The sequence below is a fragment of the Callithrix jacchus genome, chromosome 16 (assembly GCF_049354715.1).
Source record: "Callithrix jacchus isolate 240 chromosome 16, calJac240_pri, whole genome shotgun sequence".
Lineage (NCBI taxonomy): Eukaryota > Metazoa > Chordata > Mammalia > Primates > Cebidae > Callithrix > Callithrix jacchus.
Window position 1 is genome coordinate 51,269,816 of NC_133517.1, and position 25,369 is coordinate 51,295,184.

The following is a 25,369-nucleotide window of genomic DNA, read 5'->3' on the forward strand; positions in this document are numbered from 1 at the left end:
TCTTGACATAGTCTAATATGAAAACAGATATTAATACAGATTTGTATTTTTGTAAGGATGACACCCAGATGGTTATGCGGAAGGTAATCTAGATACCCCGTGTGACACATCCCTTGGTGTCCCTTAGAAAAACTACTACACATGTGTGTGTCCTACATTGGCAATTTTGAAGAACCCAGGCAATACCTAAAAGTTAGGGATTTTTCTATCTCTATACAAATAAATAGGACATTTAATATTACTTTCAGAAGTACTAATGATTTTTAAAAATCACCATTGATTCATTCATTTTAATATGTATTAATACCTGATAAAGTGAGTTACATGAATTTTCTCAAATCACCAAAATATATGACGTTAGTGGGTGGGTTAAATAATATGAAATATGACTTGAAAGAGTTCATTTATATCATACTAGGCGTCCAACTTCAAATCAGTAAGAGAATTTGGCTCTAGGGAAAATCAGACATTGTTTTTGTCAAATACTTTGTCAGATAACTGGATTAGAGAAATATTCAGTGCCTTGCTCACCTAGAAAGAATTAAATATAAAAACTAATCTAGAAAATCCAAAAGAGGATGAAAGAAAGTTCCTAATTATAAGATCAATTAACAAAAGAGTAGTTCTGACTTGTAATCCGATTTTTCTTAGCCTGCAGGAGACAGGCACCTCTGGTACTACAGCTTCTCCCATCCCTGGAGGACTGACTGGTACACAAGTGTGCAAAGGAACACAGTGGCTCTGCCACTTAACTTTGAAAAAAGCTAAAAATGTTAAAGTGGGTCAACTGTAAAGCAATCATGAATAGAGTGATAGACGGCATTTACAAATATACATATATATGTCTTGTTTTTACCTTTCTGAGGAGATTCCATTCTGAAAAGAAGCCTTGTAAGCCTTTCTTTTGTCCACAGGCATCACATCAACATAACCACCATGATTTCGAACCACTCCAGCATGTACTGCTGCTCTGCAGATACTGGACACCTGAGAAGGCAAGCAAACAAACAAACCGGCATTAGTGGAAATTCCTGCTGGACTTGTCCAGGCTATTCTTCTATTATTAATAGGTTGAAGTCACTGACATCTGGATGTCATGGACAGCCATGAGCAGCTATAGGATGAGGTTTTGTACATAAAGGAGTGTCTGCAACATCACAAAGTCAAAGCCAATTCAGATCAAGTCTGAAGGCCAACCTAAGGGTGGCTGTAATAGTAAGAGCCCTCTCCCATCTAATCTACCAAACACCTGTTCTGTCCAAACAGTACGCTTTAGAGTATCAAAGCAATAAAAAGCAAATTCGCTTCTTTTATCTCTTTTAGGGCCTGTTTGTCATTCTTAAATTTTAGCCTTTGTTCTAAACTGGACTCACTCTGACCAGTGTTCACAGGTTAGATTACTCATCCCTCATGTATGTTCGCTTTTGCCTAATGCAAATTCCACCATAGTTCTGCATATGATTATGGCCTCTGTTCCAAAATACAAGAAATGGGGCAGTTTTTTTCTTAGTAAATAATATAATCTACACAGAGAAACTTTGCCAAAGAACAACCCAAAAAAGAAAAAAAATGAAGAACCGTTATAGCTTCTACTTAGATTTGTAATGCCTGTCAGCTTAGTTTGAATGGCCTGACATGAAATACTAGGAAAGTTCTATGATTACATCATACTAGTCATAGGATCTGAATTGAATGGGATTTCTATGGAGAAGAAAATTACTGTTTCAGGTCCAGTACTTTCAAATTTTTAAAACTACTGAATTCTAAAAGTCAGATTATTTCTTTTGGCCCATTAAAATCTTCTCAAGATTTTATCATTTGCTTTAGTCCAAATGTTTTATCAAAATTTGGTAATAACTAAGTACAATCCAGGGAAATCCCACCGAACAAATACTTGAACTGTTTCAGTATAAAGCAATCCACGTCAAATGCGCATGGGTCTTTTCTGATCCCATTGGTGTCTTCTTTTCTTATCTCTATGCACATGTGGGTGATTTAATATGCTTTTTTAAGTTCACATAAGCATGTATATCTTACATGACCTTGCTTCATTACTGTGTTGTGAACTCTAGAGCATCAGTCAGTATTTATTAGATCAGAGTGTGAATGCCAAACTGTTTAATCCTTTCCGTGCTTTTGCTACATTACAAAGTATCATGCATCTAAAACCTGCACCCTTACTCAAAGGCATTTTCTTCACCGTTTATAGTCCCACTGAATTATAATAATATTTGCATCCAATATGGTTCCTAACAGATAGAATTAAAAATAATTCTGTGCACATTTCAGTATTTGTTCTGTTAAAAGGGTATTATCAGCATTTTTCCCAGGGTAACAATAGTGCTTAGATAAAATATTTACTAAGTCCAAGTACTTAATACGTTTTGAAACTATTGTATTGCCTGCATTTATGCAGTCAGCAGGCATTCCTATTTGAGTTCAGAGGTCAGAAGACATTTTCCTTCCATACTCAGACTTTATAAAAATTAATATCTGATGGAAAGAAAGAAGCATTTATCTGTGAAAACAGATTTTTTAAATGAATGCAGAAATTAATAAATTAAAACATTATAAATAAAAGTTCAAAGCAACAGAATGTACAGGGGCTAACCCTATAAATGGAAAGAAAGAAAGAAAAAGGAAGGAGGGAGGGAAGGAAACTGACTGATTGATTCTCACATTTCCATACTTTATTTGTAGAGAGAATGTATTTTGTGGGGCAGGGAAGACTGGCAATTAATGATTGAATCTCTGATTTTGTACCTGCTATATGACAGTAATCTTTATATTTGCAACTTACTCTTCAAAGGACCTATATAATACACATATTACCCATCCATTTCACTGAAGGTGGAAAGATAAAATGATCTCAAGATATGAGTTCTAACAAAACCTTAACTCTAATAGATAGATGGCTTTAAAGGTATAGAAGTATACAGGATATTTTGAAAGACTTTTGCTAGACATGATAAAAAAGTTCTCCTGCTTAAAGGGAAAATCTGAAAACTGTGATTTCTCTGGCAATCTCTAATGAGTTAAGATATGTGCATTCCTATATATTTCTTAATCTACTTGTTTTAACAAATATTTATGTACAAGGTACTTGCTTAATTTCTGATGTCACTATGTGCTCTAAGCTCTGTTTAGGCAGGACAAGTCTGTCTTGTTCACAGCTTGGCAGACATCAAATTAGTGATCAAAATTATGAATGAATAACCCAGCTTCTGCTCTCGAGAAACTTATAAACTAATAAAAGAGAAAGGGTAACAATCTTAATACCTAATAACATAGGCTAAGGGCCAAAAGGAAGAAACGAAGTTATAGGGGTTAAAATTAGGCCAACTTCATAATTGGGTTAGAAGGTCCAGCAACACAGCCTCACAGAGAAAGTGGCAATAATTTAGGTTTTGAAGTGACCACAATTTCAACACAAAATTTTCAAAAATATTATATTTCAAAAGAGGCAAGAATATAAGCACAAATGTGAAGACTAGCATGTTCAAGATACCAGCAGGACATTTCAGTGGCACATAAGACTAATGCAAATCTGGAGCTTGAGAGAGACTCAGAATTGAAGAATAATTGCAAAGGTAAAGCTGAACTGAAAAAAATCTGGACCTAAATAAGCTCACCAAGAGAAACAGGTGGTAATGTACATATTCAGGCCTCTTTACATGATCAAATTCCCTTAATATTCTATTGAGTATGTGCATAAGACATTTCCTAAATTTGCACTTGTAACTCTCTGGATTAGAGAAACCTGTAATAAGTGTTTGCCTCATAAAATGTAAGCTCATCAGCATACGCTTTCAGACTTTATCTACTCATTGTTGTGAGCTGGATTCCTCTCTCTCTCAGACTAACTTGGGTGAAGCTCCTTTTCATTCCGATTTTCAGCAGCTCAGAGACAAAGCTATCTGCTAGACTGATGTGCAGCTCATTTACTCTCAACTCCAATACTTTGTAAATGTCACTCATCCCACTAGAACATGTTCCCTGATCCTCGTTAGCAACTGACTTCAAACCTGGCTCAACAAGCACTTAACAGGCCTGGCACTTTGGAAGGCCAAGGTAGGAGAACTGCTTGAGGCCACACCAGCCTGGGCAATACAGTGAGACCCCATCTCTACAACAACAGAAAAACAGCCAGGCATGGTAGCATGTACTTGTTCTGCTAGCTACTTGGAAGGCTGAGGAAGGAGGATCACTTGAGTCCAAGAGTCTGAGATTAAACTGAGCCAGGATCATGCCACTGTACTCCAGCCTCAGCAACAGAAGAAATTCTATCTCATTAAAAAAAGTACTTAACCATACTGAAGCCATCACAGCTTGTATTCCTTGTCCAACCACACTATAGTCATCTATTACAACATCCCCTCAACGAGTTCTCTTTTGCATATATTTTGATGTAGCATCTCTATGACTCTATGCTACATTTTAAATGGCTATTCGGCAGTGAAGATACTGTTTAGACTTTCAACAAATTCTTAATTGTCCAGTTTAGACCTCAAATGCCAAAAATTCAAAAGAAACATTTAAAAAAAGCAAAACACATTTTCCTTCCCAACAATTACTATAGACTATTTCATTATGTGTCTTATACAAAACATATGGGGAAAATATGAAGAAAAATTTTATCAAATAATTATACACTCACATCTTACATATGGATATTAATTTTTCAGTGATATGGATGTTTAACTCTTCTGAGAATGCATATTAACAAAGTCTGTTTCCTTGCTTTGTATATAAATGTGCATATATACATTTAAATATGTCTATACATTTATATATATGCATGAATATTGAGAGCTATATAAATTAGGATACTTACATCAGAATAAAATCGAGTTCCAATAACACGAGCATAATGTGGATTTGCTTGCATACAGTCACGAGGACAGTATACTCTGAAAAAAAAAGTATACATATAAAGTGAGCTGGTTACTTAAAACTTTCTTATTAGTAAAATCATTGCTATGCATATACAAAGTAAGTTTGACATTCTAAACCCTCCTCATTTTTTTTTTCCTGGAATAGGTCAATTGTACAAGCTCAGGCAGTAGACACAATTGCTTCTGTTTATCTAATTCTGTTTTGGAATAAATGTGATTTTTAAAAAATTTAGTCAGGAAGCCTTCTAATGTGGGGATTTGAAGCCAAAAGAAACATCAGAAAGCATCTCTATGTATCTGAGAAGTTACAACCCAATGTACCTGTAGAATTCAGTAAACTGCTAACTTGGAAAATCTGAATCATTGTCTGCCTCACACATCTCATAGTTTCTCTTCTCTATCTTCACATCTTTGGTATCTAATCCAATTTCACATTTTAATTATCATCTTTAAAAGGCTGATTTCCAAATCTATATTTCCAGTTGGGACTTCTTTTAATTCCAAACTTGTATATCCTACTGCTTATTCAATGTCTCCACTTAGCTAGAATAATCATCTCAAGCATATCCTAATCATCTCAAGCAAATTCCTAATCTAGTCCCCATATTTGTTCTTTTTGTAAAATTCCCATTGCAATAAACAGCACCCCCATGATTCCAGGTGCTCAGGCCAGAAATCTTTATTCCCAATCCCTTTCTTAATCTAACACCTTACATTCAACCCATCAGCAATTTCTATTGGCTATACATGAAAACATATTTAAGATCAGAGCATCCCTACACACGTCCATCATGATAACTCTGGGCCTTCCTTATAGTCTATGGTCTAAGTTACTGCAATAGGTCTTCTATATTTCTTCTACGGTCTCCCTGCCTCCAACTTGGCACTCTCCAATCTGTTTTCCATACTTACATTAAAACGTACAAGTCTAGCTGGGTGCGGTGGCTCATGCCTGTAATCCAAGCACTTTGGGAGGCCAAGGCAGGTAGGTCACCTGAGATCAGGAGTTTGAGACCAACCTGGCCTACATGGTGAAATCCCGTCTGTACTAAAAATACAAAAATTAGCCAGGCATGGTGGCGGGCACCTGTAATCTCAGCTACTCAGAGGCTGAGGCAGGAGAATTGCTGGACCCTGGGAGGCGGAGGTTGCAAAGAGCTGAGATTGCACCATTGCACCCTAGCCTGGGCCGACAACAGCGAGACCCCATCTCAAAAAACAAACAAAAAAAAAAACTGTACAATGCAAACACATCGTTCCTCTGCTCCCAATTTTCCAGCAGCTTCCATCACATTCAGAGTAAATGACAAGAACCTCAGGATGGTCAATAATGGTCAATAAGCCCCGCATCTTCTGTCCCCAGTGCCTTTCTGACTTTATATTTTACTCTTTTCCCACTTTATCACCCTGCTGCAATCACACTGGCCTAATGGTTATTACTTAGACACACACAATAGGCTCCTGCCTTAGAGCCTTTGCATTTATCTTCTCTGCCTGAAATGCTCTTCCTCCAGAAATCTTCCTGCCTGACTGATACCTGGTTGGCTTAGCTCATTTAAAAGACATTTCCAAGCATTGTTGCTGTTGTTGTTGTTATTCAGGCTCTAAATACAATATGACCAAAAGCTTCTTATTTAAACATAGGGTCCAATTATCAATGTTTAATCAATCACATGATATTTTTTAAAAAACTACTCCCAACTTTTAAGAAACTGTCAAATGGTGTTTTACTTTTAATCAAATGGCTCTTCTGCATTCATACACATACACACCCGTCACTAAAAGGAAACAAACTAAAACTAAAAAAAAAAACAAAAAACACAATTTTATGTAGTAAATGAGACTCTAAGTATAACTACATGATAATCATTGGTGGATGATAGCATCAATAATTTTCCTAAAAGTATTCTAAACATACTTCAGTTGAAACTACCCTTGCCAACTGAAGCAGATCTTCCTTAAATAGCTTTTAAGAAATAGCTATAGTTCTTATTTCTAAAATTTGTATAAAACTGTATACTCTACACTGTATATACTTCACATAACATGGAAACCAGAAACACTTAAATATAAGTAGTACATAAATCTGAGTTTCCATAACTTTGAATTAAAGGGTTGATCGCTTAAAAGATGCTGTCTGGGATTTCTGCAGGAGGAAGGTTGTGCCCTTTGACTGGAAACTGATCTTATGGTATTTGAGAACTGCTGGACATTTACTGCCATCCTTATGGTTGTAAAACCACTTGCTCTGCAAACTCCTTGCCCATATTCAGCTGCTGGTTTGCCAAAATCAGTAGTCCGAGTCAGATAAAACAAATATTGGAGGAAGTTTTTGCTTATTTGTATATTCCAATCTGTTTTTAACAGCTTATTATACACTACTGAGGAGATAGGTAGTGGTCTAGCAAACATTTTTAACCTATAATTTGCCTATAAGCTTTGAATGAAAATGCTAACATACTTTAATGTCTACTTTTATATCTTGAGCATTCAATAAATTTTAAAGGCCTTATTGTTTTATAGATATATGTAAAACTAGATAACATTTCCTATAATTTTTATAAGACAGTAATAGTTACTATGTAATAACTGAATAGTTACTAAATAATAGAGTTTATTTCGAATTGTTGTACCAGACATGGAAACTTTCAAGGACATGACTTGCACGTAAATTTTGTTTTTTCAAGGTCTTCTTGAGCGAATTTCATTTAATGTATTTAGTGTTGTCATTTTTCTCCGGAATATACTATGCCTCTGCCTACTTAAATGACATAACATTCCAAAAGGGATGTACCAACTACATGGTTCCCCAAAAGTTATAGCCTGTCAAATAAATAATATAATTACAACCTAGTTTATGAAATTATTACAAATTTCATATGGGAAAAAGAAAAGACAATTGTATTTCACTGAAACAAAAAAAGGGAGAAGCTTTTCAGACTACTTAAGTCAATATTATGTATAAATTGTAATTTGTATGGATTTATTATATTGATAACTGTAAAGGCTAAAATTAAATTTAAAAAATTTATATCATTATCCTAATTTCTATGTTTTGCTTTCTGAAACAAGTCAAGAAAGAGGGAACTTGTTTATTAATGCTTTACTTGATTTTTCCCTTTTGCAACAATATATAGTTTGTTTTATAGTTATAAAATTACTGTTTAGTCTTGCATGCTCTGCTCATGTACCCCAAAACCTATAATCCAATAAAAATTAAAAAAAAAAAAAAATTACTGTTTATTGATCATCTGCTAGTGAAGGCCTTTATGGTAGAATGATCTACAGAGATTATCCTTTATGATTTGGTCCCCATAAACCTACTCACATGGCTGACATAAGGCTAGGCATAATATTGATACTTAGTAGGTATTTAATAAATATTCATAAATTTAAATTCTAAAGTTCCTGTTTTTTTCAAAGGAAAATGAAATGATGCTAAAATTTATAAGCTTCACCTACCAATACATCTTTACTTTTTTTTCTATAAAAATGTAATTTGTAAGTGTAAGGGGCTTGAGAAAGCTGAAAAAATATTGAAAAAATATTTCTGCAAAATTTCTAAGACTACAGAACAATGATTTAATCAAAGATGTGAGCCTTAAGAACATAATTAGTCGAGCTCTAGTAACAGGAGATTATATTTTTATCACAAAAATATTCAGCATATAATTCATTGGTGGTCAGATGGTAAAAAGTATATGATGTACTTCACCCAGTAAGAGGTCCTCAAATCATCCTACATACTTGATAATCTGCTGATTTCGGTAAACACACAAACCGAAGAATTTTTAAATTCTCAATTAGCATGAATCAAGTTAGCTGACCAAAAACATTACAACAGCAGTCTTGCATTAGTAGAGACACATTATTTTAAAGGAAACAGGTTGGCTACATGTATGTGACAAAATTTATTGTTTATATCATATCTGTAACTTAGAAACTGATAGAAAATGAAGTACTCTGCTATATCAAGATCACAGTCTTCCGTAATAAAGATTCTGTTATGTACCTTGTGAACAACCAACCCCATTCTTTAAGGGAAACATTGCTTTTGTTATAAAAGGGTAAGTAATAAAGTTTTTCCCAAGTAGATAAACTTTTCCATAAAAATAAGCTCCTTAAATTTTTAAGCTAAAATATTTTATCAAATTACATTTATATCTTTAAATCTCATTACTAGTTTTTAGAAGTAGTGTGGATACTTGCATTAATGGAAATAGTGTGGATAGAACTAATACTAAATATATGGAGACATACTTTGTTTTCCTATTACTGATTATGGATTATAACCATAATACTTTTAACAGTTTTCATCTTAACTTGGCCAAGATAAATCAAGCTTTTTTCATTATTTTATAGTACATAAATTCCATTATAACTTTGTAAAAGAGAATATACAAAACAAAAATAAATAAAGGTGAAGATGGGCTTTTTAACTTACCAAATGCAATCAGACTGATCTAATTAAAAAACTGGATAATAATGTTAAAAAATAAGCATTATGGGGCTGGGCGTGGTGGCTCAAGCCTGTAATCCCAGCACTTTGGGAGGCCGAGGCGGGTGGATCACGAGGTAAAGAGATCGAGACCATCCTGGTCAACATGGTGAAACCCCGTCTCTACTAAAAATACAAAAAATTAGCTGGGCATGGTGGCGTGTGCCTGTAATCCCAGCTACTCGGGAGGCTGAGGCAGGAGAATTGCCTAAACCCGGGAGGCGGAGGTTGCGGTGAGCCGAGATGGCGCCATTGCACTCCAGCCTGGGTAACAAGAGTGAAACTCCGTCTCAAAAAATAAAAAATAAATAAAAAATAAGCATTATGCCATTTAAGTTTCTGTTGTAAGAAACTGTTATGAACTGAATTATTTTCTCCTTTCAAGGTTTATATGTTGAAGTCTCAATCCCCAGTTTGATTGAACTTGGAGACAGGGCCTCTATGAAGGTAATTAAGGTTAAATGAGGTCATAAGGGTGGGTCCCTCATCCAATAGGATTAGCATCCTTATAAAAAAAGATTTAAGAAAGTGAACTGTCTTTCTCCCTCCACCATGTGAGGACACAGAGAAGGTGGCCATCTATAGGCCAGGAAGAGAGCCTTTATTAGGAACCGAATCAACCAGCACCTTGATCTTTAACTTCTCAACCTCCAGAACTATGAGAAATAAATTTCTGTTGTTTACACCACCCAGTCTATGCTATTTTGTTACAGCAACCAGAGCAGATTAATAAAGGACTCTTTGTAGCACAGATGACCATACAGATTACATGCATAAACTCTGACATTATAAAATAGCAGAGAGTACTTTTGCATTTGGAGAAAGCACACTAGGCCTGCCTGAAGTGCATGTAGTTTATGATGTTCCACTGCTCCCTCCTGTTTAGGAGTTCAAGATTATACAACTTTTGAATCCCAGAGATGCTAGAATTTTAGGTAAAAAGTTATAATGGGGCCAAAGCCCCCTATGCGTACACTGGCTTACCTTGGGCAATGTGAAGCAGGCTTATGAAATGGACAGAGCTGTTCCACAGTTGTTTCACAAGTCACAGCCTGAACTGAAGAATTAAAATACAAAACAATGAGTGAATCCTTTGAAAGCAATATCATACTATACAGTATTAAGAAAGTAAGATGAAAAATGTGCTCACCTGTTACTTTAGAGACTGTAAAGGAATTAGCAGACTGATATTTGCTGATGGTAAAAATACAGAAATGTTAATTATTTTCATACAGGCATCAGCAGCAGCAGCATAATTTCTGGCATCTTTCAAGTTTAAGAACACTTCATGTTCTTTTTAAACACTTATCAAAACAGACAAGTAGCAATATAAGAATTCATAATTTTATGGTAAATCCATATTACCATCAGGTATTAACCAAATCAACATTCTTAAGGTGATCTCTCTTCATTATTAATCTCAAAACTTATAGATAATAGCACGAAGCTATACACACACACACACGCGCGCGTGTGCGCGCGTGCACACACACATACACATATCTGATTCCTATCAAAATTAAAATGCTCAAATACTAATTTCCCACCTCCACAGGACGAAACTATTTACACAACAGAAATACAAGACAATGTTGTAAAGAGACTACGAAATTATACATACCTAAGCAAGTGTATATTATTCTTTTTTTGTTCCCCCTAGTATCTAGCAAAACATCTACAGTACAATGAAAAACCTTCTCCTCATTACATTCATTCTTAAAAAGCTGAAATATAAGATTAGGCACACAATTCTAGATCAACATTTTAATTGGTTTATGTACATCCAATTTTCAGAAAAACATCTATTGCAAAACGTAAGGCTTATTTGTGATGGTACTTTAACATGATATACTCTCTGAATACATTAGCTCAGAACTGAAGGTGTAAAATTTCAACAATTCTTTATTTCTGTCAGCTTCAAATTCAGTATTTAATATTCATTATCTATAATGAATATTATATAACATTCTTTGAGGCATAAAATATACAACCTATTAAACATAGCCTTCATGTTTCAAGAGAATTTCTATAATAGAGATAATTAAAAATTAAGAGAACAAAGTAAATAACAGGATAAAGTCCTTTAATGGAACACTCACTGTTTGGCTTACTAAAACTAATAAATATATTTATTGTTTATTGAAGTTAATTAGTAAACGTTTGCCAAGTAAATAGTTTAGTTAATAAATATTTCTATAGAACTTTTGGCAGCGTGTGGTGGCTCATGCCTGTAATCCCAACACCATGGGTGGCTAAGGCAGGAGGATCACTTGAGGTCAGGAGTTTGAGACCAGTCTGGCCAACAAGGTGAAACCCATGTCTATTAAAAATGAAAAAAATTAGTTGGACATGGTGGCACGCACCTTAGTCCCAGCTACTTGGAAGGCTGAGGCAGGAAAAGTTGAACCTCTGAGAATCTGTCTTAAAAACAACAACAACAACAACAAACTTTTGCTAAAATGAGTTATCACTAACAGCTAAAAACCACCCATCAAGGCTTTGAATAAAACTGCATAATAAGCTGGGCACAGTGGCTCATGCCTATAATTCCAACACTTTGGGAGGCTGAGGCAGGTTGATCACCTGAGGTCAGGAGTTTAAGACCACCCTGGTCAACATGGTGAACTCGTCTCTACTAAAAATGCAAAAATTAGCCAGGCATGGTGGTATACGCCTGTAATCTCAGCTTGTCAGGAAGCTGAGGCAGGAGAATCCTACGAATCCAGGATGTGGAGGTTGCAGCGAGCTGAGATTGCGCCACCGCACTCCAGTCTGGGTGACAGAGTGAGACCCTATCTCAAAAAAACAAAACAAAGCAAAAACAAAAACAAAAAATGTATAGGAAATTATTCCACAAATTTTTGAGAGTTCCTAATAGTTTTTTATAGTTATTAATTCTAACTTAACCCATCGTTACATTACATACAATTGTACTGCAGCAAAAGAGACAATGTCAAATTTCCTCAGAAAAGTCATTCTGTATTAAGTCCAGTAATGTTTATGGTTTTACTTGGAGGAAAAAAAAGACACTAAAATGGTATTTCAAAAGCCCCCGTTTTTCTACCTCTGCACAGTACATGCAAAAACACGTGGTGTTTTGGAGTAAGGTATTTGGTGTGCCTAATAGGAGATACATGTATAAAACTAAATGCTTTTATATTGAGATACTTTTAAATGGACATAGAAAGATGACACAGCATAATACATATTTACAGTAACTTTTCAAAGCTCTCTTTTCTCTAACGTAATTTATCTTATCAACAAAGTTAATGTTGCATGAAATAAGCCATCTTTCTTCCCTAAACAGGACAGGAACAATATGCAAATGAATTAACCTTCTCGGGAGTATTTTCTGTCAAGCTAAAATATATATTGCTTTACACTGGGAATTAACTGTAAAGTTATATATTTTTAATGAAACTAAAAAATTTGGAGTTTTACCATGCCCACTACAAGCAAAAGAGTTTAACTTTAAACTTAGATGCTTTATCTTCTTTTTGTCAAAGAAAATTATAAGCTAAAATGAACCTTGAAAATTACCAAATTCTTTCCTCTTAAATAATTCTATGCTTTGCTCTTAAAAAATGTGTTAGCTCATTACAATTTAAACTTATCTGGCCCAAAAGATTATTTGGGTACTTACCTAACTGATTCAACACCATTCCTACTGGAATACATGAAATACAGTTTTCTTCCTTGTCTAGTGATATCTACCCAACCACCATCATTGTCTATTATGCCATAATGAATTGCAGCTCTACAGATGCTGGAATGCTTGGAAAAAAAGAAGGAGATAAAAAGATGTTAAAAATATCAGAGTTCTGTGTAAGTCCTAACTACCTAGCACTTACATGAATTTAAATCAAACATTTCTGAACAAAATATCTATACTTATATAAATTGTTATTTTGCACAATAAAAATTAAATATATGGAAGGACTCTATCTCCAAATAATTATATTTATAATATATTTATAATACTTACCATATCATAATGTACACTGCCAATAACTTTAGCTGTACTACTCAAACAGCCAGCAGGACATTCGTACCTAAATAAAAGTAATTGGGCACAAAATTTAGCTCCTCTGAATGTCAACACAAAATAAAAATATTTCTTATATTCTGTCAATAAATTTTCAAAATAATAAAAAATATTACCTATTGCAGGTTGTTCCTTTGCACTGATCTCTTAATTTTACTTCACAAGAAACAAATTGGGCTAGAAAGAAAAAAAATACCAAAATAACTTAAAAATATAAAAGCAGCTATAATTCATTATATATAGCCTAATGACAAAATTTTTTCCATTCTAAAAATGTTCAAATTAATAAAATCTTGATGGATATACCATTTAGGTACTTTAAAAATTTTATAAATAAAACAGAGGTCTTACACATTTGCTGTGTGCTTATGACTTCGTTTCTGTTACTATTATCTGATCTTGTATGGACATGGGTGTCATGAACTTCTGACTGCTGTCCTTCTATTTCATTTGTTTCCTCTTCTTGAGGGGCATAATAATTGTCTGATCCTTCTGTTAGAGAAAGCATAATTAGGAAATATTAACTCTATTTTACATGTGCACAAATTATCAAATAATAACATACTTTGATACTCCTATTTAATATTTAGAACTAGAAAAATCAGTACTGTTTTTTGCACAGATTTTTAGCTTAAGGTGATGACCTTTGGTACTGCATTGGAGTAAATGAAACACACATATAAGCCTTTAAGTCCTTGATTCATTTATATTAATGTTTGACTAATATTCAGTGAAGCCACTTCTAAATTCTGGTTACATTTCAATGTATCATTGTTTGATTTTCATAATGGCAACATGAAATCCTCACAGTGATCTAATAAGGTCATGGCTTAGCAAAATCAAATTTGTTTTCAATTAAAATCATATTCTTAATATTTTCAGGAGGATCACATTTAGAATTCTCTGAAATGGAAATGTGGCCTAAAGAAGGACTGACATGCCATTATTATTTATGACAAAATCCATTTCCATAGAAAGGTATTTTTCCTTTAGGAGGAAATTCAACATGCAGAAATTTAACTGTGACTATGGAGAATAATTTCAAACTTTGAATTCAATGGTTATTTTTCCAGATTGGCCTTTATCAAAGGCTTGACAATGGCACATTCTGGAGAGGCATATTATTTTGATATATTCCTGATAACTCAGAACCTAAAAAAAAAGTATGAAGTCACAGGAAAGTCAGCTTTAAGTAAAAGATAATGGTCATTGTTGAAGAGGCAGGTAGGTTGGAGGTTTGGACATAGAGAAAACACCCACATAAAAAAAATGCTGCAAATTCTTCCAGGAATTTTAAATAGCTTATACAACAGAGGGACACATATGGGCACTTCTCGTCTACTCATTTTGGTTAATGCATCATTAAGGGGAAAAAAGAGACACATCTCATTATGAGCACTGAAAGGGGCTGCAATTGTTCACATATTTCCTGATACACTTAGTCTACATTATTCCTCATTTAATCATCATTGAGAAAAAAGTACAAGGCAGTAAGAAATGTTCACTTGAATGCACAAAACCATGACTTTCCACAAAGCTTTGTCCTAACAGTTTACCTTTAGGTGCTATAAATAGAAAAACATATTTGCTTTTTAAGACATCAAATGCATTTGAGAGTAATACTTTTACAGTAGTTTTATATTACTATTATACTTTTCTCATTTTAGCTTGAGAAATTGAATAATGTGCAGTGAGAAGTGAAAAATCAGTATAATTCACTGAGCATGTTTCAATAAGATACAAAAAGGAGAATCTTGTTAAAAATGTTTTAAGTTCTAAAAATAGTGTTAAATTACTAACTCCTTTAAAAATGATGACATTTATGGAAATAACTCTAGTTAACAATACATCAAGATGATTGTTAAGAATATAAATATACTTGTCATTCTGGGGTAATTTCAAAGTAGAATCAGAAATAGTTACCTAAAATAACCATGGAACTTTAAAAACTTATATTAGTAAAACAGGTTTATTATTCATATAAATATTTTTAAAAGGTTTCTTCAAAATATTTGAAATAGGGCTCTAGAGACTTTTCATGTAATCATTAAGTGCATTTCTGGCTTTTTTAAAACATAAGTAATGCGGAAGCTGGACTAAAATATAAATCAACATGAATACTACAACACAATAGCACTTACCTTTGTAGCACAGATTTTCTCTACAGCCCCCTCCAAAACTAGGTGGGCAAGCAGAACAGGGCTGTCCATGTTTGTAAGGGGCATGCCCCCACCAGTTTCCCCTTTAAGAGATGATATACCCTCTATTAAAAAGTAGTCTAAAGGAATAACTTGAAAATATTGTGAAACATTTCTATATATGAACATTCTAAGCAATTATTTTGGTGTATAGATTTAAGACATTTATATAGTTTTTTTACAGAGCTCTTTTGGTTACTAGGTTTAAATATAAATTACTGTCTTGTTTTGAAATTTTCCAAAGTAATTTACAACATACATCGTAAAAAAACTACAAACTTTTTCAGAAAGCTAAACTCTGCCATGAAATATTCACTTATGTTCCATTTGTTTTAATAGAAACACATATTAAACTTGAATTTGACATTAATTAAAGTTGTGTCACATTGTTAATATAATCCCTTCAATGGTCTTTACACAGATGAAAATACATTTTTCAATTAATGTATAATTTTTAATCCCTAATAAATAATTACTCAATATTTATGGATATTATAGTTAAGTAAGTAAAACTGAAGACATAAAAATATTCACAAAAATCATACTTTCATATCCCCCTGTAAGCATTTATTTTATGCATTAGGCAACTATAGTTGTTGCCATATTAAATAAACAGAATTAAAACAGTACACTTTACTCAGTAATACACACTGCAAATGGGAAATAATCAGAACATAAAGGTATTTTCATTTTGTTTTAAAAAACTAACAGTTGAACATAGTGTTTTGTCTACTCACTTTGGGGAGTAATTGCACACCATGTAGACAGCTTTGGGCCAAATCTGACCCCAGATGTTCATGTTATGACACAAATTAACGGCACAACCGACTCTGTTACTAGTTGCCCACACCACCTATATTAGAAAAATGAAAGGCTCAGAAAAAGCAGGCTGAGATCAACATGCATAAAATCTAAATGTGAGAAACCAACATTTATCATTCAAAATGAACTGAGACTATATCAAAAAAAGGTCTTTTTCCTGAGACTTTGAGTAATACCTAATTCAATTTTAAAAAGAGAGCTACGGAAAAATACTGTATCTGGTTATAAAATGCAAGCATTTTCAAATGCAAACTTAGTAAATAATTGAAAAATTACATCCTCACAAACGTAATTGCCATTTTAACATTTCTATGAAGAAACAAACAGAAAATTGCCTCCTAAACGGCAAATACTGGAGCAAAACTTTACATGTTCAGATTTCTTATACAACATGATGTTTTCATCATGCTACTGGTTATTAAGTAGTTTGATGCTGGCCTTAATTTTATCACATGCAGAGCATACAGAACAATTAGTCTGCTTTTTATTCACTGATGATAAGTCTGAGCAGCAGTGAGCTTTTTCTAGTTAAATCTGCATTTAGTTGTTGGATTTGGAAGTTTAGAACACACCAAATATGAAAACTTAATATAAAAATATACATATGTTGCACATGTAAATATTGAATGTTGTTGGTAAATACTTTGAAAATGATATATTTCTCCCCATACTACTAGGCCCATATTAAAAATGTTTGATATGCAAAATCATTTAAATAATGTCTTTTAAAGTAGATGTTTGGACTTTTTTGTGTGATACTTTGTTTACAGAACTTCGTAAGCCTATTCAACATAATCAATATACATTTTTTAATAACCATATTAAGTGATATAAAAAGACAAGTTCATCAGCCTAATTTCTTTCATAGTTACATTAACTCAGTTTGGGGGAATTAAATATAACACCCTGCAAACATACCTGTGTATAATGCGAACATACAGAACCAGAACACCTGAATGGACAATATGGGTTGCATTCATGTTCATATGGGTAGCTAAAGTCTTTCACTTCATCATACCATGCTTGTACATGATACGCTGGGGGCCTATATCTATTAGAAAGAAAATAGTCATAGAGGGCAAGCAAAGTTGGAGAAAATACAAAACTAAACATTGCAAAATACATTGGTATAATTTGGTAAAAAGATGCTTTGTGTGATTTATTAAACTTAAATATTTATGACCATTACATAACTAATAAATTGATGATTTACATTAAGGTCTAAAAAACTGCTGATTGTTCTAGTGTGCTATTTATTTGTTACTTGTTTCATGATTACTTTTCTTCCAGGCACCAAGTCTTTGAAAAATTGCAATGATGAATTAATAAGCATTTCATTTTAAACACTTATGTTTTTAAAAACAAAAAATTATGCTTTAAGATACCTTCCCCAGTGTGCTCCCAAATTCTGTCCAACTGATGAAAGCAAGCTTGCAGGTCCATGTTGCCACAAGCAAGCTTCAGCCCAGGATTCTGCAGCTCTTTCCAGCTCGATATCCCATGTCTACAGTTTAAAACAAAAGCAAAATGCACCCATGTAGCATTTGGACACTTCTTCAGAATATAGTGTTGAGCAGTTCTTACATCTTCTTCTTTCTTTCTTTACAAAGTCAGCATCATAAATGCTGGATTCTCACCAGACTCAAAAAATCATCCATGTTTGCAATAGCCTCCAAATCAATCTCCATGTTTCTATCTCTTAACCCTCCAAATTGCCCCACGTGTTTAGAATTACTTAAGTAAACACAAATATGCTGAAGTGATTCCTCTGTCTAAACACAAAAATAAATCCCCATATACATAAAGTCCAAGATCCGTGCTCCCACTGTTCCCTCTCATAAAAGATACAAGGCCCTGCTCTTGCCAACATTATTTCCTCTGCCTAAGCATCCTTCTCCCAGTTATTTGTCTGACAGGTCCCTGCTCTTCCATCATAATCCAGCTTTATAAAATACTTTTTCTGTGACATCCTATCAATTCTTTTAGATGTAAGCTACCCCTTAGGGACTCTTAGGGCTTTGTTACATTCCTTTGTTTAGCACTTATTACATTGTAATGTTAGTATTTGTTTACATAACTATCTCTTTCATGAGACTGTAAATTTCATGGGGCAGTGCTGCTGGTATCTTTGATGTATTTTCTAGTATCTATTATCTGGACAAGGTGATTAATAAATGCTTGTTAAATATATGAATAACTAACAAATCTGATTCTTATAAAATATTTATGTATTTTAAACAAAATTAAATGAGGATAACTAATTCATACTTTTAAAACAATTTTTAACAAAATAATTTAAATCGCTGATTAAATTATTTTAGTGAAATGATTACTGAAATAATTTTGCAAGTTCTGGGTTTAGTATTAACTTGAAAAATATGCAGTATGATATGTGTGGTGGTAAAAACACCAAGTTCAGTAGCCCTGGGTTCAATCTTAGCCCTACAATTCCAGGACTCTGGGCATGTTATGAAGATGGGAAAACAAATCTGGGTGTGGAATCTGAGGACAAACCTAAGTGATTTTGATGAAGCTGGAAAAGAGCTTCATCAAACGATGTTTAGGAATTTAAATTCCTAGAACTTGATAAATGACTACAGTAAGTGGCAAGGAAAAGAAAAGGTAAAGACTGAAGATACTACCAAATTGGTAGAAAGGAAACAGGGAAAGAGAAGTAGATGGTTATAAAAAAATTGAGTGTCTATGTATTTCCATGAATATTTCAAGAGTGATGTAATGGGGCACATATGCCAAGTAGAGAGTAGAGCTACATGACTGAGACTCCAGAGGAAAAATAGAAAGATATTTTTCTGAAGATATGAATCTTAAAGTTATTCACCCAGAGATAAATTTATTTGGGAATATGATTTAGAGCAAGAAGAGGAATAATAAGAATAAGAAAATTCTGGGATTATCAAAATCTAAAGGGAAAAAAAAAACAAGAAGATAACAAAAGAAGCCAGGCAAGACAGGATAAAATACGTTAAAGAAAAATTAATTAATATGAAATTATAAAAGCAATGAGAGACAGAAGCTATTTTGGGAGTAGAGTGGGTAACAAGTTTGAATGACACAGAAAACTGAGATTTCCTAAGTACTAATTCATGACTAAAGGCAACTTCAGATCAAGATGAGTGAAGAAATCAGAACACAGATCATTAATAAGTGAAGAGAAAGTAAAAAGTACAGAAAACAAATGTGAGTTACTTTGTCAGTACTTTAGAGAGGAAGAAGAGAGATGTGGTTGAAGCTATAGATGAGATGCCAGAGTGTAGGGAGAATTTGTTCACTTGCTTTGATTTTTTAAGGATACAGGAAATCTAATCACATCAATACACCAAGAGGAAAACACCTTAGGGAGAAGGAGCCATGGAAAAAAAATATGCTTGAGGAGACCTTTCCTAATTTATCAATTTTTCATAAATGAACACTCTTCCCCATTCCATTGTGGCTTCGAAATACCTATCATGTCACAAAGGAAAATTCATACAAAATTAGAGTAAGTTTATTCTCATCATTAATGTACCTTAATTTTCTAGCAAAACTACAAAAAAATGTGTATTTATATGCAACTAAAAAATAAGAGCAGCAAGAGTTGTTGCTTTTCATAAAAGTTTTAATTTTACTTTGAATTAGTGTCAAATATTCAAGATGACTGGTTTTAAGATACAGACATCAGAAGCAAATGCTATAAACAAATATTTATCAGGTATACTTTATTTGCCAGTTATGGGCATTTTATTAGTTAACTTTACCATTTAACTTTGACCTAATTTTATAATTACATATAATTTTTATTACACAAAAGTATAATTCAAGTACAGTCACTATTTGTCCAAAGAAGAGTTAGGTAAGAAACAATGAATTTGGCTAAAGTCCCAGAAAATGGGCAACATGTTTATTTCCTTTTGTATCTAGAAAGTTGGAAAAGCAATCATCTCTCAAAAGCAAACAGGTTTCCAGGTAGAGTTCCCTAGAAACACAGGTTGTCCTCAAGGGATAAATTCTTGTCTGCAATCCTGAAAATCAGACTCTTGCAGAGTACTCTAGTTATACACACGACATAATTACACTTGTCCATAGGTTTTATTAATGTATCAAACTCATATTCAAAGAGTAGCGAGAAAACAGTTCCTAGAAGGCTAAAAATAATTGCTTTGAAACAATTGTGATGGTTTTAAAATACCCTTCCCACCAAAGGTAGAGTTGAATTTCCCCGTCTCCTCTTGAATTTGAGCTAAATAGTGACTCACTTCTAATAAACAGAAAGAAGCTGGGAGACTTCAGTAGCTGAGTTAGGAAAGAAAGCTTCTGGTTTTTTGTTTTTCTGCTAAGACACATCCTGACAGAACTAAGCCAATGAATTAGAAGTCCAGTTACCATGAATAGGCAGCTGGAAAGAAAATATGGAGAGGCCACACAGAGACAGAGAGATACGGATAATGCTCCAGAGATGTGAGTGTCTCCAGCGTAGGCCTCATGTGACCTATGAGTTTGCGAGCCCTCTGATGATGGCAACACAAGTCAGGGAAATCGTGAGACACCTCAAGTGAGGACCATTCAGCTGAGCTCTTAGAAGAATCCTTAAAGCCTCTACTCAAGGTCAATTTACTCGTTTCACACATGATTCTACAATCTTAGATGTCAGTTTCCCTATAAATTGAAAATAGACCCTTTTTAGAAATGATATACAACTAGTTCCAAATGAGTTTAAAATACTTACTACAGGGTATTTCAAGTGTGTTTATATTTCAAGTTAGCTTATATTTCTGTTCTTACCTGTATAGAAATTGGAATAAAATGTAAAACATATCTTTCAAATACTTTGGGCTAATTTTTCTTATTTGTAAATTTGTTAGCTGAAATGGAAGGTAACTCAGATCCTTTGAGGACTAAAATTCAATGCTGAATATGTACAATGCAAAATCTGTATTTGAGGTATAACTTATGATTTTATTTAATCCATTAAAAATGGAAAAAGCATACTGAATATAATACAATATTGCTAAAACAAGGGCATACATTATTTTAATATAAGTGCTGAAGCAGAGGGGCATGCAACTAAAATTTGGTTCTTTATCAATATGAATATTAATTAGTGACTAAAGGTAATTATTCAAAAAATTGAATAAAGCATAGGCCAAGTTCAATAATACAAATAAAGAAAAGTCTTAAAAACTTACTGAAAAAAATTCTATCATGACTTATCAATAAGCACGGTACATTTTTTTAATGCTACAACATATTTCAGGCTTTAAAACTGCCAATAATTCATACCCATACCATTAAAGGTAGGTTAGTCTCTACATATTTCTATTTAAATTCAGGTTTGCAAATTAAATCAAGATGGTCTAAAGAGCTTTGTTCTTCCTCTGAACTATCCACCCAGCACTAATTTAGAGTCAAACCACACTACAATTACCATTTTTCTATAAAATGGGTACTTGGGTGTCCATTTCTATACACTTGAGGTGTGCAAAAATGAAAACAACTCTATTTCCTAACCACATCTGAAAGCTGTTCCTTCCTCGAGCATAGCTAAGTCTTCAATGAAGTTATATTACTTAAAGAAATATTTAGAATACTATTGACATTCTTTGTCACCAATGATCTTTTTAGTTCAGCATGAAGGCTTTCTCATTTCAAGTGTGTATATGAGAAATTTTAAAATTTGACAAATAACTTTCAAAATTAAACCAGGCCAAGCATAGTGGCTCATGCCCATATTCCCAGCACTTTGGGGGAGGCCAAGAGTTCCAGACCACCCTGGGCAATATATGGAGACCTGTCTTAACAAAAAGTAAAAAAAAAAAAAATTTAGCTGGTGCATTGTCATGTGCATCTAGTCCCAACAAGTTGGGAAGCTGCGGTGTGAGGATGAAAGGAATTTGAGGCTGCAGTGAGCTATGACAGCTATGATCATACTACTGCACTCTAGCCTGGGTCACAGTGTAAGACCTTGTCTCTAAAAACAAACAAACCAGACCAGGCGCGGTGGCTCATTCTCATAATCCCAGCACTTTGGTAGGCCTAGGTGGGCAGATCATCTGAGGTTAAGAGTTCAAGACCAGCCTGGTCAACATGGTAAAACCCTGTCTCTACTAAAAATACAAAAAAATTAGCCGGGCATGGTGGCAGTCACCTGTAATCCCAGCTACTAGGGAAGCTAAGGCAAGAGAATCACTTAAACCCAAGAGTCAGTGGTTGTAGTGAGTTGAGACTGCGCCATTGTACTCCAGCCTGGGCAATGGAACAGGACTCAATCTCAAAAAAAAAACAAACTAGTAAACCTATGAACACATAGTAATTTTAGTACTAAAATATCATAGAAATGGGAAATTATGTAGCTATCTAAACACATATGAAAATTTAATTGACTGCTATCCTTTGTGAAATATGAATAAGCATATGCAAGTCATATTCTCACCGGAACACCTGCTATGTTGCTCTAATAAGAGTCAATGACAGCTGGAAATCATTCAAGAATATAATTTAAGCTCGCAAAACTGCTAGCTTACCAGTAGGTTGTATCTGTATATTATGCAAAAATAGTCATCAATGATACAACTTTTTCATTCTCCTTGACACATAGTTTTTTTCTCTTAAAAAGCTTTAGGATTTTCAAATATACTTTTTGACCATAGTAAATTTATAGCTCTTTCCACATTTACATAATTTAAAATTCATTTCCTGGGGCTTGTTTACTCTTTATAATTTCAAAATTATTACAGTATACATTAAACAAGAGTTGAAGACCAATAATTAATCACTAAAAATTTATCTGAAGAGGAGTATTTTTTGATAATTGAGGGTCCAAGAATGTTAATAAAAAACTAAAATGGAAGGCGTATTATTTTTCCAATAAATATCAAACATAATTTCACAGAGAATATCTAATGTTAAATATGTTTTTCATCAGTTAGCATTATTTTAGATTATATTAAGGGATATAAAGTTTTATTAGATTATCTGCTTGATGCAAATTTGCATAATTAGACTTTCACACATAAATTACACCCAAAGTTAGTGGTGGCGCGGAGGTGATGAGCCTTCATTTATCCACAAAGCTTTTTGGTAAGTTTTGTAATTAGTCTACCACAGAGACTGAGATGACACTGAATTTGTTAAGTAGTTTATTTTGAATAATTTTTTAGATTCCTCAATAAATAAAATAGTAAATAATGAAGTTTTTTAAAAAGTTGACCAGCTTAACACCTCTAACCACTACACAGAAATAACTATTGACTAGAAACTCTCACATAATTTCATAATCGTTAAGTGCTAGTCCATATAGGGAGAAATAGGATTGTAAGATTTTTAACCATTGTAGAAACATTCGCCAAACTGGATGAAGCTACAATGAGTCTTTTAAAGACACACTGAGAAAAAATGTCTTAAATAGATAAGATAAACCTTTCTCCAAAAAAAAAAACCTGAAAAATGGCAACAATTGTAATTACTTAAAAATTTCCTATATAGTACATAGATAACATAGAAATAATTTGTTGTACAACCTTTTGCAAAATTGATGTAGCTTTAATGGATTTCCAAGCTAAATGCCAAATAAATCCCTAATTGGTCTTTGACTATTATACCAGTAAGTAGTCTAATTAGACGACAAATACTGGCCTATGATATAATTCACAATATGGACTTTTAAAATATGCATTAGCAGCCAGGCACGGTGGCTCAAGCCTGTAATCCCAGCACTTTGGGAGGCTGAGGCAGGTGGATCACGAGGTCAAAAGATCGAGACCATCTTGGTCAACATGGTGAAACCTCATCTCTACTAAAAATACAAAAAATTAGCTGGGCATGGTGGCACGTTCCTGTAATCCCAGCTACTTAGGAGGCTGAGGCAGAAGAATTGCCTGAACCCAGGAGGCGGATGTTGCAGTGAGCTGAGATCGTGCCATTGCACTCCAGCCTGGGTAACAAGAGCAAAACTCCATAATAAAAATAAATAAATAAATAAATATATAATTAGCTCAAACACAAAAAGTCAAATACTGCATGTTCTCACTGATAAATGAAAGTTAAAAGTGGGCATACATGGATATATAGAGGAAAATAATAGGCACTGGAGACTGCAAAAGGGAGGGATATGAGGGGGGTAAGGAATGAAAAATCACCTACTGATAACTGGGTACAAGTTCACTGTTCGGGTGATGGGCACACTAGAAGCCCAAACCTCAGTATTACACAAGATACCCATGTAACAAACTTGCACGTGTACCCCCTGAATCTATAAAGCAAAATAAACAAATATATGCATTTCTCTCTGGCAAAGTAATAATCTAATGAAAACATGGTGGCATTGCATAGGCAGTTATGCTGGAAGTCCATATGTAGGCTGGAGGTTCTAAAGTCTTACCTTTCCACTAGTGAAAGCTGAAAATAATAAGAAAGTTATTTTTAAAACTATCTTAGCATTTGCAGTAAGTTTTGAACGATAAACTCCCCAAACATCCTTCTTTTGAGACACATACATGTGCATGCTTAACTCAGAAAAGCACTCCAGTATCTCTAATCCTTCCTATCCAGTTCTGAGCAGTGAAAGGGTTAACCGAAGTAATGATGGCGCTTTAGTTTTCAATGGTGTTGCAAATACACCTTCTTCAGTGCTCTGCGCTCTGGACACATACAAGCAAGAGCATTCATGATCAATTTTCTTCTTTTATTATACAGTCAGAGACAAAAGTTTGCCTTGTTCAAATGATTCAAACTGTAGATAATTAAAATACCTGAAACACCCTGGAAGAGTTCTCTTTCCAATTTAAATTGCTTATTTGCAAATTCATATCTTCGATTACATCAAGCTTGGTTTCTATTTCCTCATCTCTTAACATTACAGAGCTAAAATAAGTCTTTCCAAATTCTTTTGTACTTAAATCGAAAAGACTTAGCTTTC

The 25,369-nt window shown here is 33.8% G+C and overlaps 1 protein-coding gene across 2 annotated transcripts in view; it reads right to left on the reverse strand.

Moving 5' to 3' along the window:
* Window positions 1–25,369, reverse strand: part of CRISPLD1 (cysteine rich secretory protein LCCL domain containing 1) — a 48,604-nt gene that overhangs the window by 3,081 nt on the left and 20,154 nt on the right. For both annotated transcript variants that reach the window (XM_035276761.2, XM_078353640.1), the window contains 12 exons: window positions 17,844–17,962; window positions 17,377–17,509; window positions 16,374–16,489; window positions 15,580–15,680; window positions 13,790–13,930; window positions 13,555–13,615; window positions 13,379–13,445; window positions 13,037–13,167; window positions 10,544–10,587; window positions 10,378–10,450; window positions 4,835–4,910; window positions 857–987 (listed from right to left, as the gene is read on the reverse strand). In XM_035276761.2, the coding sequence (XP_035132652.1) occupies window positions 857–987; window positions 4,835–4,910; window positions 10,378–10,450; window positions 10,544–10,587; window positions 13,037–13,167; window positions 13,379–13,445; window positions 13,555–13,615; window positions 13,790–13,930; window positions 15,580–15,680; window positions 16,374–16,489; window positions 17,377–17,509; window positions 17,844–17,962 (1,193 nt within the window). The remainder of the gene's footprint in view (window positions 1–856; window positions 988–4,834; window positions 4,911–10,377; window positions 10,451–10,543; window positions 10,588–13,036; window positions 13,168–13,378; window positions 13,446–13,554; window positions 13,616–13,789; window positions 13,931–15,579; window positions 15,681–16,373; window positions 16,490–17,376; window positions 17,510–17,843; window positions 17,963–25,369) is intronic.